A 14,172-nucleotide genomic window follows, 5' to 3' on the forward strand; every position below is an offset into this window, starting at 1 on the left:
AGTGATCCCTGTAGTGATACTTGTAGTTATTTTTAAATTTTTATCTGCAGTTGATGTAATAAGACTCAGAGCATTTCTCCTCGGTTCATAAAATTTACTAGGCTTATCAAATTTTAACTAATTAAGTCTCAATTTTTTTATTAGACACTGTAATGGAAATAATTGATTTTTGAAACTACCTGTATGAAATAGAAACTTTTATTTTCAGGACAATACAAAATAGTGCAATTTTTCTGTAAAAACAAGACCGACAAATTGAAAATCCAATTTATAGGGCTTTAATATAAAGAGACACACATGCTAAAGAGTGAGTTGGGGAAGAATATTGTATGCACTGAAGATATTAGGTATTTTTTTATAGTTTAAAAACAGTATCCAATACCGGTAATAGTTGAGGATGGCCATCCAAATATTAAGATGAAATAATTTAGTCAGTATTTCTGTTAGTCATTTCAAAATAAGTTATAATATAAATTATTCTAGTCACTAGTATGTTTCTGGTACAGTTTAAATTAGTTGATGGATAGTTTTGTTTATTTTATGATGATGTTTTATTGTAAAATATATTAATTCAGTTTCTCCTGTAGTTTCAAAGGCTTTTACCCATGCTAATATCCTGTAAGCTAAGACATGAATATTCACAAAATATATTTTACAGTAACAGCATCCTTTTAAAATTTTGGAGGTAGTCCACCTTACCACTAATAGGAACTTTTACAGTTTGTAAAACTAAACAAAATGGTCACAGTTTGGAAAAACTAACATTTGTTATTTGATTAGTTTTCTCAGCAGTCCAATGACTGGGTAGTCGTAAAAATAAATGGCAAAACATAAAAAAGATTAACTTGTATTACATATTTAAAAATTGAATTAAAGTTACCATTTTGTAGAATGTTCTACTTTTCCAAAACACACATAGATTATTCCATAACTACTACATTGATCCCGTAATACATTCAGGAAACCCATTAAATTCCATTGACGTATAAATGACTTTTGTATGTATTTTTGTTTCTTTTTACGGTCATCAGGAAATGAATTATTTTGATGGAAACCATTATCAGTACTTCCCCTGATAATTTGCTCAACCAGAACAAAATTATATGGTCAGCACCTAACATCATTATTCCAAGCCACTATAATATAAAGTTTAAATTGCAACCAGCAAAAGATATGGTCATAATTTTTCATAACTACTGTCACTTAAATTTCGAGCTGCATTTGATTTATAAGTTGAGCTATGTGAGCTGTCAAGTTTTCTATTGTAGAGTAGACTGAATAGCAATTGAATTGATGGCTTCAATTGGCATAATAACAGCTGAATACAAGTTATATAGCTTTGTTATTGGTATCATCCCACCTATTATATACATGTATATATGTTGTGTTGTGTTGTTTGGTCAGAAGAAAGGAATCCATCTAGGCCTAGGTTGTCAAACTTCCGTTGTCACGCACTTACAATAGCCTGGCTGGAATTTTTATTCAGTCCCATGATGGGAATGCTATTTAGAATAATATGGTCGGTGAAAGTATTGAGAATGAAAGAATGCATGAGGTTTAATTGCGTCGATCTTGGGTGAGCGTTAATTGTATGAGTGATTATGGAATATAGAGTCGTATATATATATTGATATTTCTATGAACTTTGAGATGTAAAAATTTATGAAATGAAAGAAAAATGTAGATTTGTTTCTATAAATTGAGTTTGAAAATCAGTCAGTAATTGAAATTAATAGAATAATAAGTTATAAATCTCAATTAATAGATAGAATCATGTTAATTGAGATTAATAGGTCAAATTTAGTATCACTGGGAGTAATGATACCTTAATAATCTGATTCATTATAAGTCTTATATAATTCATAAAAAGCTTTGCAAAACTAATGAAAATGACCCCCAATTTTAGTACGGTTTGCGTTAAAGGAAGATTATTAGTGGTTTGATTTATAAAGGTTTTATTTGAATTTAAAAATTATATTATGATTGCGTGAAAAATCGTAAATAAGCTTGAAATATTCGCCACTCTATCACTTGGAACTGATAGAGAACTGTTTAAATAGAAGTAGCTCATAGTACTTAATACAGAATCTTCTTTATACGGCGGTTAATTTGAAGATGAAAGTTACGCTGTTAGGGGTAGTCTAGAATTGTGTCATTTAATAGCGTTAATAGATTCAACTCTCATTTGAAGATTCTTCATTGATTGAAAAGCTATGGAAAACAAATATTTCTTGTGGAAAATCTAAAATACTGGTGATGGGGCTCGAGGTCCATTGTTTTTTCATGTGTATGAGTTGATATTAATAGAAACTCACTGTAATAAATAGAAAAATATATCCTAAATATTCTGACTTTTGAAAGTTGATAGATGGTTTTCTAGAATTGAATTTTTAGTTGAGTACTGTTCAAGGCTTTTCAGAGTCACCGTACGCGTACCTTCGAGTAAAGAAGCATTTTTTATGTTGTGATGATTGGTTTATCGATGGAGAATCATTCTTACTGTCACCTGTATTGAATAGAATTCATTCGGTTGTAAATTGAAATCAACTCCAATTTATCGACTTCACCTCATCAAGTTTCTGATAGCAATTGTCGTTGTCTTTATGCTGGCGGAACTAACTTAATTGCGACCAGAAAACTTGACTGGTCTCAACATGCTTATCTCTGATTTTCTCTCCATTCATATCTGGCTGTTTTCACCGTTAACTGTTGCTACTTAGCTGAACTTACTAATTACCTTACCTTATGCTAATTGTTGTAAAAACTTTTATGTGGGACATTTCCAACTTTTGAAAGTTAAAATTAATACCTAAACGCCCAAAAATGGTATTTTCTCGTAACTAGGTCGATTCATAAGAGTGTTGTTCCAAATATTGTTGAGTTTTACTTGAAGAATTAAGGGCCGTCTTTGTAAATTATTTTAAAACGTAATTAGCAGAGCATGCTCTGGTGAACCAATCAAAACCAGTTGGCTAGTTTAACGATTCTGATGAACTATTTTTATTAGTTTCCAGGCAGCCAAAACTTGCTTGGCTAAGACAGTTTTTACAATCGTTTATAAATATGGCCCTTAATTTTCAAATACATTAACTTTTGTCGACTCCTCTGACTATCATTGTCATGCGTCTGAAATTCGCTTCCCAGTAGTTCGGAACCCACCTAAAGCTGTAGGTCCATATCATCATCCGTTTCATAACCCACGCGCAAGCCTGTAGTTCATGTGGGCATCACCATCAGAAAAAAGTCTATTATTGGTGTACTGTAGAATCTGTATTCGATTCTAGTCTTGATTGAAGTTCTGTTTTATGAACATGAATAAATTGTATATTGGTTTGCATCGTGCATGCAATTCATTATTAAATCATAGCTTCCACTTCTGTCTCATCTTATCTTTTCTTCTTCCTCATATTCCTCCTTCGTTGCTGCCTAACACGACTCAAATCTGTTCGACGATTCAAACCTCATGATGCATTACTACTGGTTTTTCACTTACAATTATTACGACTTGAATTCCATTCACAAACGCTCGTCTCCAATATCACATTACAACTGCTTTTTGCAAGTGACGAAATATAATCCGTAATAAAAATAATCATGTCTGCTTGTACATGTGTGGATTGCTTCTTTCATGGTGAAATTGAATACGATGTGGGTGTGCTCTTTTAATTATTATTTTTTGTGGTTTGTAAAGTTTCACATGCAAATGAAATGTAGTTTTGTTAAAGGCTTGCAAAATGCCAGTCATCCAAGAGTCCCAAGGTGAATTCCTCTTATCAATGTTTCTATCATGAATAAATTCAGTCCGTTTAAAGTGAATCAAATGTGATTAGCTTAGTTACTAAGAATATTATTGTCAAGTTATTTCGTATGTTTTAGCTCAGTTATTAGGAATATTGTTGACAAGTTCTTTATTATTCTTTTTTGTTTACACAAATGACCCAAGATGTATAATTAAAAACAGACAAAGAAAAATAACAAGGCAAACCTTAATTATATCTCGCAAGTTTCAGTATTCTTGCAACAAGTTGTTGAATTTTCAGATCTATTCGAAAAAGAGTAATGAATAAAAAATATTGTTTACTAAATAAATAGGAGTAGGCCTACTCTGATATAAATATAGAGAATTAAAATATATATTGCCTTCTAATAATGATTACATAAATCGTACTGTTTCTATAATTTGATTCAGAGCTTTATTTTCAGAATTAATATCCAGAAAGAATACGCAGAATTCGTAAACAGTACATTAAATCAAAGTATACCTGTAACATCTCTTTATTATGAACTTTACTATTATGAACACTACACATTTCAAGACCTTCAATTGCCCATCAAATTAATTGAATTTCAGTGCTCAGTGGGTTGCTAAGTTGAAAAAGTGCTTAAACACATGAACTTGAGTAGATCTGATAAGTTATCAATAAATAATACTTGGTGATAGGCGTTTATGCAATTTGATATTGATTCTTTACCGCCGTCTAGATCAATTGAATGTTGAAGGTTGTTTATTCTAAATATTGTGAACTTGTGTTAATCATTGATGTTAGTTACAATAAATTGTGGCCAATTTCGTTTAGTAATATTGTTGGAACCTCGGGACTGAAACTTTGATTTTTTAGAATGTGAAGGTAGGCTGCTAGATCATTTATATTTTCTGTGTACTATAGTTACACTCAATAAAAATCGATTAATTCTAGTCTGTTCATCGAAATGACAGACAAAACATAAAGTTTGGAGCTGTTTAAGTATAAAAGTAATTAGTTACTCATATCAGCGTATTTTATAAGTATAAAAGCAATGGCTCCTATCAGCTATTAAATAGCATACATGAGTCATTACTTTAATACTTTCCCAAGCGTAAACTTTATGTTAATGTCTCTCCATTCGATGAATAGACTATTGGATTATATTGGTTGAAAATCATTAAATTGTCTCAACTACTTTATTAATTACGCTTTAAAATTTTGCTCATACTTTTTTCTCTCTTTTTCCTTATCTTCTTCTCCCATTCTTCCCTTTTTCGCTCTTCTTCACTCTTCATTCCTTACTTTTAAACCCTCTACCAGCCTATTGCATGGGAAACCATAGTAGGCTAGGTAGCTTATTTTTCTCCTTTTCTTTTCAGCACACCCCGCCATAATGCCTGTTTTTTGTATTTTTTCGAAATTTTTAATTTGATTGTGTTGTTTTGTATTTTGTTTTAGTTTGTAATGTGAATAAAATTATTGATTGATTGAATTAAAATAAAAATAGAAATCCAAGTTTCCTATAAAAATCAAGAACTTTTATTCACAACATGTTTCATTCAACATCTTAGTGCCATTTTCAAGTAAGTGATTGAAATAAATACTATTAATAAAAAACTCATGATCATAAACAGGAATTTAGTAATAGTATTTATTTAACGTTATTTATTTCATTCACTCACTTAAAAATGGCACTCAGATGTTGGACCATGTTGTGAATAAAAGCTCTTAATAAAGGGTACCTAAATTTATAATTCCTGATGAATAAGAGTAGTCCTCTCCAAAAAGTTAATAAGAAATATTGCTATGAAACTAATTTCCGTTCTCACTTAGTTGTCCAGTTAATCTGTGATTTATTAAAATTAAGGTAAAGTCTTCTCGGTTGTATCATCAATCTTGAATCATGTTCAACTCAGTAACTCGAGTTTAAACTTATTCAATATTGCTAACTAAACTAATGCTTTCAATTGATAAGTAGTTGTGGTAGTAACATGCTTGGTCATTTTATCCCAGTTTCTAATATTTCTATTAAGAACCTAGTTGGTTTTAGAATAGGAGTTTTAGTATGTAGTGGTTTTGTGCGTGTTTCAGGTGAGTTGATAGTTTGACTGGTCATAGAATGACCAGTTGGGCAGAAAGAATGCATCGCAGGGCTGCCACGTTTAGTAATGTAGTTACATCATGCGGACATCCAACTGTTCCTTATCCGAGGAGACTTGAAAAGTGAGTAAAACTATTTTATCTCTCATAAAAATAGCATTTCAAGCTGCTGTAAACGTGATTCTATCAATAGTTAAAACCTTCCTACTACAAAGTAATTTCTATTGCCCTAGCAATAGCAGGTTGCAACGTATTTACTATAGTAGAGGAGGTCCCATCAGTTTTCCTGAAGAAACCCTCCTATGTCAAACAAATGCCCATTTATCTATAGTGAGGTGCACGTTATAATGTGGCAGTATTTGATTTATCATTGGTGTTCCTATACTTGTCTATCATTCGATAAGGCAGATAGCGTTGTTCTTTTCTCCCTCTGCAACGTTGTCAGGTCGTTTTCCAACAATGTAGAAATGTAATTAATTGAAATATTTTAATCTCAATGTTATGAAAATTTATCATTGAAAAATATATTTTCTTGAATAAAATATAATAATTGACTATTTTTAATAAGAATTAACAGTTGATGTTTCATCAGATATACTGGCATCAACTATATTCTATAGAAGGCAGAAGCAAGGCAGTGAATGGGCAACGCTGTTCTCCTATCCTTCTCCACTGCCATTATAACGTGGACCTCACTATAGCATAGATTGATGTTTTGCCACTATGTTACATTGCTTCACCTAGCGTAGCCTATTTACTAATTGTTGAAAGACATCCATCACTTTCTCAATCTCAAGTGTAAATCTTGTGTTTGTCGTGTTCAGTATATAATAGTGAGGTCCACGTTATAATGGCAGTGTACGATTGACAATAGTGTTGTTATCCTTGTCTAACATGCAACAAAACAGATAGCGCTATCTCTCTCTAGCTTTGCAATGTTGTCAGTTGGCCAGAAATATTTTATTTCACTTTTGACAGTGTCTGTACAGAAGTAGACAAACAATCTTCAGCCGCCATGTTTTATTTTGATTTATATCAAAATGTTAAAGTAGAGGAGTTGTACTATTGATTTTAAATGTATTTTTGAATAAATGAAATAATTTTTAGATATTACCGTATGAGAAACACAAATTATACTTGAAATGCCACTTCAAAAGTTGATAACTTTGAAACCATCCTAGACTTCGTCCATGCTTCAGTTTACCGGAATAGGTAAGGCCTACACTGGGGTGCCGTTATAAATAATATTGAATGGTTATTTCAGAATTATTTTCATTGAAATTATCTTATTATAGATAGGATTTCTATTTTTTATTATTTTTAGAAAAAATTGGAATAGAATACCTACCGAATAACTTGATTGCTGTTGTTTTGAAGTTCAGATTGGTGTATCACAACTTTTCAAATTAGCCCGCATTTCATGTTTGTAAATCTGATCTCAGTTATAAAAGCAAAGTTTAGAATCAAGTTATGAAAAAATATATTTTATTGATTGATTTAATCAATTTGACATGAAATTGATTATTTTATCAAAGGAATTAAAATTAATATCAGATCAAATTTAATGGGATGAATTGAATAACAGTTGTGTACACTCAGTGGCAAAATGGAGTCAATTTGGCAACTTTGTTCTCGTATCTTTCTTCACTGCCATTATAACGTGGACCTCACTATAGATATTTAGTTGAAAGAATAAAGGATGAATGTTTATTTAGCTTACCTTTTTCATTCACGGCACAGCTTCAATACTAACACTATCACACTTGAAACTAACTTACTAACTACAAAGTCAACAGATAATAACTACATAACACACGGAATAAAATGAATGAGTGAAACAATTGAAGTTAAATCAATATGAAGGAAGCAATTGAGGAATTATATTTCAAAGTGAAAACTATTAAAATACGAGTTATAGGGTTTCACTAATTAAAATTAGAAAGAAATAGTAGAGTGTGGGCAGTAATATATATTTGATTGAAACTCCATTAGATGAATTTTCATTGGTTCTAGATTCTAGATTTAGTGAGATTTATTATTTAATCACTTTGAAATGTGTGCATTGATTGAATAGGGAACATTGAAGCTATTTATAAGGAATGCAGCAGCTGACGGTTAAGTAAATCTCACTTTAAGGCTGCTGCTTCCTTGAAAACTGATAAGATATAGTCAATGAAATGTTTAATGAATGATTCATGTATAATGAATGATTCATTTGTAATGAACCTTTCATTACACATGTATGTGTATAATATTTGTATTTCTAAAAATTATCTTGATAATAGAGTAGTATAAAAACGAAAACTAATTAATTATTAGAGTATTGTTTAGATATTGTATGCTTGGGTGAAAGCGATTCTTATATATCCTTCAAACAGTATCAAATCGTGTAATCCTTCAATATCCATTTCCTTCGAGCCACGATAAGGATTAGCTTATCAGCTCCATTGTTGTGCAGTGAATAAGTCTGTTTACAAAATGATAGAGCTCGTTAAACACATCTTCCGCTGCTGAAAGTTCAATAGTAGCTTGCAATTGTCCAACTTATTTATTTGCTGTGTTAGCTTTCATTCTAGCTGTTATGCGTGGAAAAATACTTTATCGTGTGGCGTAATCAATGTTTTAAGTTTGCTCAAATTTTGAAAAATTGTGATTTTAACATGAAGGAGGTTAGGTGTTACAAACTGAAATACAATAAAGATTTATTCAGGTAATATTATTATTCATTCTTTTGAAGATTTAATTATTAAGATCATATTTTAAATCATCTGTAAACTCAATCCCACTATGAACATTTTATTGGGCATAATTTAGGAATAGAAGAAGTTTTGGGTTAGCGCCTGTTTTCTCATTCCGATATTGTATTTTTCTATTCAATGAATAAATGGTGGGGAAAAAAATAAAAATCTTATCGTAGCTGCCTATACTATAGTTGAACAGATTAACCTATGTATAATCAATAAATCACATTTTTATCAATGTCTACTTTCTCATTAATATAGTATTATTGAACGTTGATTATTGATTTTAAATCAATAATAATTAATAAATTGAAACACTTCACTCACATGGGCTACTATTTAACAAATTAATAAAAGCAATATAAAAATCTTGAAGTACCCTTCAAGTTGTTGAACTACTAGTTGTTGAACTACTTTGAAGTTTTTTTTTAAATAAAGGGTACTTCAAGATTTTTATATTGTTCTTATTAATTTAATAAATTGATAATTATGCTTATTAGCCTTTAAATTGCTATTGTAGTCTTCAATTTAGTTGACCAAGGTATATACTGATGCATATTATAGTATTCAGGGTAATCAGCACTAAAATTTATTTTTAAACATTTAAAAATCAATAGTGTTTAGTGATTGAAACCTATTAGCCTACTAATTCTTATCATAGTATTCTTTTTAGGTTATAGGATAAGGCATTAACATGTGATGTGTTTCATTACTAATACTTAGTTGCTGGTCTTCTGTTAACCTAATTATAAGTGAGCGAAGATTTTTCCTTGATAATTCTGATGACTCCTGGTGACTGGTTATGAGACATCAATATTCTATCACTGAGCGTTTTCTCTAGACCTTGAATTATAGTGTTGAAATCTCCAAGTGAACGTAACCTAATATTAGGCTATTTGATTGGAAGGAAAGACTGTTCAATCCATATTTCTCTGTCACACGGAGATTCCAGATAATATTTTGCTTTGAATTCACTTATCATTTTATCGAATTGAATCCAAAAAAATGAGATTCATCCATTATAGATTTGATACAAACTACTTTATTTAAATTTTATAGAATTTCTAGTACATTAACATTTCAAGGGTTATTAAAAATGGATTATTCTTTCTCGAGGCTTCATCCCATTATATTTGAACCTAAAATGATTTCCCAGTCCTCAACTGCTTTCCTCACAAAATTTAATATAATGTCAGTCGGAATGTAGTAGTATATTGTGTGACACTTACTCTTGGATCAGCTACATCTCAAATTTTCAATCACTGTCAATAAAAGAATGAATGAATTGTCTTGTGCTCTCTACATTCAGGTATAGCTAAGTGGCAACCTTTAGTCACAGCTATTGTTTGAAAACCGCTGAAGCGTGAGTTGCATATGTAGTGTGCCAGGGTGACAATTTCTCGCAAGGTGCAGACTTATATGCCACGAACACCTGCATTTCACTTTTCATCAGCTGATGCTATGTTATTATATTGTTTTTCTGTAGAAATAAAAATACAAATCAGCTTTGCATCAACTGATGAAAAGTGAAATGCATGTGTTCGTGGCGCATAAGTCTGTACGAACCTACAGCTAGTGTTTGAAAACCGCTGAAGAGTGAGTTGCCTGTCTAGTGAGCCAGGTGTCGATTTCTCGTAGATTTCTACCTGCTTCTCAACAACATAGTTGATGTGGTGTGCTCACACCCCTAGAGTGTAAAATTATATTGTATTATATTCTATTCAATTTATTTACAGTTTACTGTATTATTTTTAACTGTGCAACATTAGTGACACATTGTTGTAGTGTTTGACTTTGTTGATTTGCGCTCCTCATCTCTCTTCGACTGGTGCTCGGAACATGCTATATAAATATATACTGTATAAGCCTATATACTTATATGCTTTTTCATTCAGTTTTATGCTCTTCAAACTTCAACGAATTTGATTTTTGGTTCGCCGCTTTGTAATAATTTCTGCATCTTCTATCAATCTTATATTTTTCTTTTTTTAGCCTCTCCTCTAATTAATACTTTAAAAACCTTCATACCATTTTTACATTTTTTAGTAACACTCTTAATATAAACTCAACTCTAGGTTACGTACAGGCAATATGTTGTCTATGTAAGCTTTTCCCTTTATTATTTTAGTACAGAAACTTATTATTAATTCATAAACCTAGCATTAGTTTAAGTTGTATATTATTAAGTCAAATTGAGTTAAGGGTTTGTTTTATTTTTATATAATTGAGTACAAATTAATAATGTATATAATAATTTTTAAATACTGATATATTCTTGATGTATTTTGAGGAAATAAATTTGATTTGATTTTAATTGATTTTTTTCAGGTTGAAGTATTCAATTTGTTGCAGTTTAATGTATTATTTTCAACAGTACAAACATAAGTAACACATTGTTGTTGTGTTGTAGGGTGAAGTTCGGCGTGCCGCTGGACGAGGTGTGCAAGAACGACATCCCGGGCCCACTGCTGGTGCTGATCCTAAAGCTGAACAAGGAGGCGCCGATGAAGAAGGACGTGTTCCGCGCGCCCGGCCACCAGGCCAACATGAAGAAGCTGGTGCACTTCCTGCAGGCTGGCCGGCTCGTCAACATGGACAACTTCTCGGTCTACACCATCGCTTCCGTCCTCAAGAAGTTCCTGCGCAAACTGCCCGGCGGCATCTTTGGCGGCCGCCACAACGAGCAGCAGCTGTTTGCCGCCGTGCTGCAGGAGGCCGTCAGCACCAAGCAGCAGTGCGCAGAGATTCACAAGTAAGCAGTCCAACACCATACATTCCACATGAAATTTGCAACAAAAAATGTTCAGTAAAACTTTCTTATATCTTCGACCTTAGCTTTCGAGATAAATCGATTTTTCGATATGTTTAAAAAAACTAGAAAACTATTAGTCAAAATCTAATTCTAATGCTTAACGGTAGGACATGCATAATACACATGTCGTCATAACATTGTTGTTTTATCACAGTGAAAGACTTCAAACTAAGTTTTTGGGGGTTAGATTTTTGTATCTCCGATTTTTTTTTGTATATTTTTTCATCGCTGCTCTATTTGAGGTTAGTTCTCTATCGTTATAATTTGTAATTTTCCAGTGGTTTATTTTTTGTTATATTGGTTGTTTATTTGATGTAAGAAGCCTCTCCCTGATGACAAAACATGCATGATGAACATCTGTGTGTCCTACCGTTAGTGGTCAGCCTTAGTGATATTCTGTTTATTAAATAAACTAGCCGTCAGGCTCGCTTCGCTCGCCATATTCGTCTAGCAAGGGGGCTCCGCCCCCTGGGCCCCGACTGGATCGTCCAGTAATGAGATCAGCAGGATCTCACTGATACCAGTTAACAACTGTTTCGAAGAGGTACTCTCTCTAGATTATAGTTCTATATGAACATATGGTATGGACATTTTTCAATTATAATTAAGAGAATAAGAAGAATATACATGCTAAAAGACGAACTTTAAACCCTTAAAAACCACCCTTAGAGTTGAAATATTGCCAAAAGATTTCTTAATGCGCCTCTAAAGGGCCAACTGAACCAAATTTGAACGTTTTTGGTCCGGTAGATTTTTAGTTCTGCGAGTGAGTAAGTGAGTGAGTCAGTCAGTCAATGAGTGAGTGCCATTTCGCTTTTATATATATATATATATATAGCCTGTTCTATGTCTATGTTTAAAATATGCTTTAGTGAGCCTTAAGCTGGGTTTACACCAAAGTTATTAACAAAATGTTAATATCTTAATCCTTATAGATTCTATTAGATTGAACGGAACTTGACAACACATATGTTCATCATGTGTATGATAAGTTATATTCAATCTAATAGAATCTATAAGGATTAAGTTATTAACATTTTATTAATAACTTTGATGTGAACGCAGCTTTAGTGTGCCTTTTTATTAGATAAATAGACTGTTCTATGTCTAAGTTTAAAATATGCTTGTACTGCTTTTGTGTTATTTTCTTCAATTCCTACTCACAAACAAAGGCGTTTTCACGCTTGTTTTGTAAGTTTTAAAATATTATTGTTCAACTCAATTATTTTTTTGTTGTGTACATTTCAATCATCATCATTTTCAATGTATATATGTTAACTGATAACTTGTATTTAATGGTGGAAGTCATATTTATTTTCGTCAAATTCTATTACTCTATTCTGCTATTCTTTTACTGATGATTTTCATGATTGTATATAGATGAATGAGCAGTTCTGTAACAATGAAAAATAAATTGATTTGTTGAATTGTATGTAAATAAAGAGTTTTCCTCTAACGAATTTGATTTTCGTTTTTAGATTGATAGCGACACTACCGTTGCACACCCAGCGGCTGCTTGTGCTGCTGTTCGGCACATTCCGCGTGATCTCGACGAACGCAGAGCGAGCGCGCACCGGGATGACCAGTGAGGCGTTGGGCGTATCAGTGGCGCCCAGCTTCTTCCAGAGCTGCGTCAGCGACGGAAAGACTGCCAAAATGGAAGATGTTCTAAGATATAAGGTGAGATCAGTGCACTAATAAAGTTGATGGTGTAGTTAATAGTGGGTTTCAACTACTATTTAATGGGGCCTTAGATTTCAATGAGTGTCTAAGGGAGATGTACCATCTAGGTTAAACCTTAGAGAAGAGATAGCATAAGAAGATATCCCATGGTATACAAATTCAAATCAAATTAATAAGTTGTTCATGTTCCAAATTTCCAACCGATTTTTTGTTAACTCAAGCCGACTACTGTCTAATATTACTGTTTTATTATTTGTTCTTGAACAAGTACTCATACAAATAGGAGTTGCTATCCTAATCAGATACAGAATACATTCCTGATTAATTAACAGAACAAATTATCAAACCACAAACACTGTTTTGACCGGGTGAGATTAGAAATGGCACGGTATGAGAGACTATCAGCATTGAGAAATGATAGCATAAAAAGGTACCCCATGGTATAGGTAGTTTATTTTCCAAATTTCCATCCGATTACTCTCGACTACTATCTATTATTAGGCTACTGTTTTGACCAAGTGTAAGAACTGCACAGTAAAATACTGTTTGTTTGTTGAGTATTTTCTGAGTTTGTTTGGGAACCTTTCTTAGTTCTTGAACTATAAATATAAGTACTTTCTTAGATTGATGAAATATTGACGCACACAAAACAAGAGAATTGACAATTAACATTGAATTGAAAAATTCCCAGAATTTATGTTTTCTCAAAGTGTTACGATTTGACTTATAGATTAGTAGTCTACTGTACAGTGTAGTTGAATGTTTGCATTGCATACCAAATAATGAGTGTTGCAACCGAGGCGTAGAAAAAATATGTACTCACACAAATTCAAGCATGTTTTGCACAGAATTGAGTGTTAGAAATAAGGGCATTGAATACGCAAGAACTAAAATCTGAATCTGTTAGGATAATGAATTTTTGAGTTGGAAAAAATATTAGAAACAAAATATTAAAAATATATTTTCAATATTATAGAAAAAATAACTCATCATGAGTTGATGAGTGTAATATAGATTGTCAGTGACTAGCTTAGAATTGAGAAATATTTGCAAAATGTTAAGAGTACTGATAAAAAATTTGTACCTGAGA

General features: G+C 32.1%; 1 protein-coding gene across 1 annotated transcript in view; it reads left to right on the top strand.

The window, feature by feature from the left end:
* The window catches only part of LOC111043207, a 47,710-nt gene that overhangs the window by 2,375 nt on the left and 31,163 nt on the right, over positions 1-14,172 (top strand). The window contains exons 2-4 of the mRNA XM_039423392.1: positions 5,838-5,969; positions 10,998-11,339; positions 12,878-13,079. Of these exons, the coding sequence (XP_039279326.1) occupies positions 5,866-5,969; positions 10,998-11,339; positions 12,878-13,079 (648 nt within the window). The 5' untranslated portion in view covers positions 5,838-5,865. The remainder of the gene's footprint in view (positions 1-5,837; positions 5,970-10,997; positions 11,340-12,877; positions 13,080-14,172) is intronic.

The sequence above is a fragment of the Nilaparvata lugens genome, chromosome 3 (genome assembly GCF_014356525.2).
Source record: "Nilaparvata lugens isolate BPH chromosome 3, ASM1435652v1, whole genome shotgun sequence".
Classification (NCBI taxonomy): domain Eukaryota; kingdom Metazoa; phylum Arthropoda; class Insecta; order Hemiptera; family Delphacidae; genus Nilaparvata; species Nilaparvata lugens.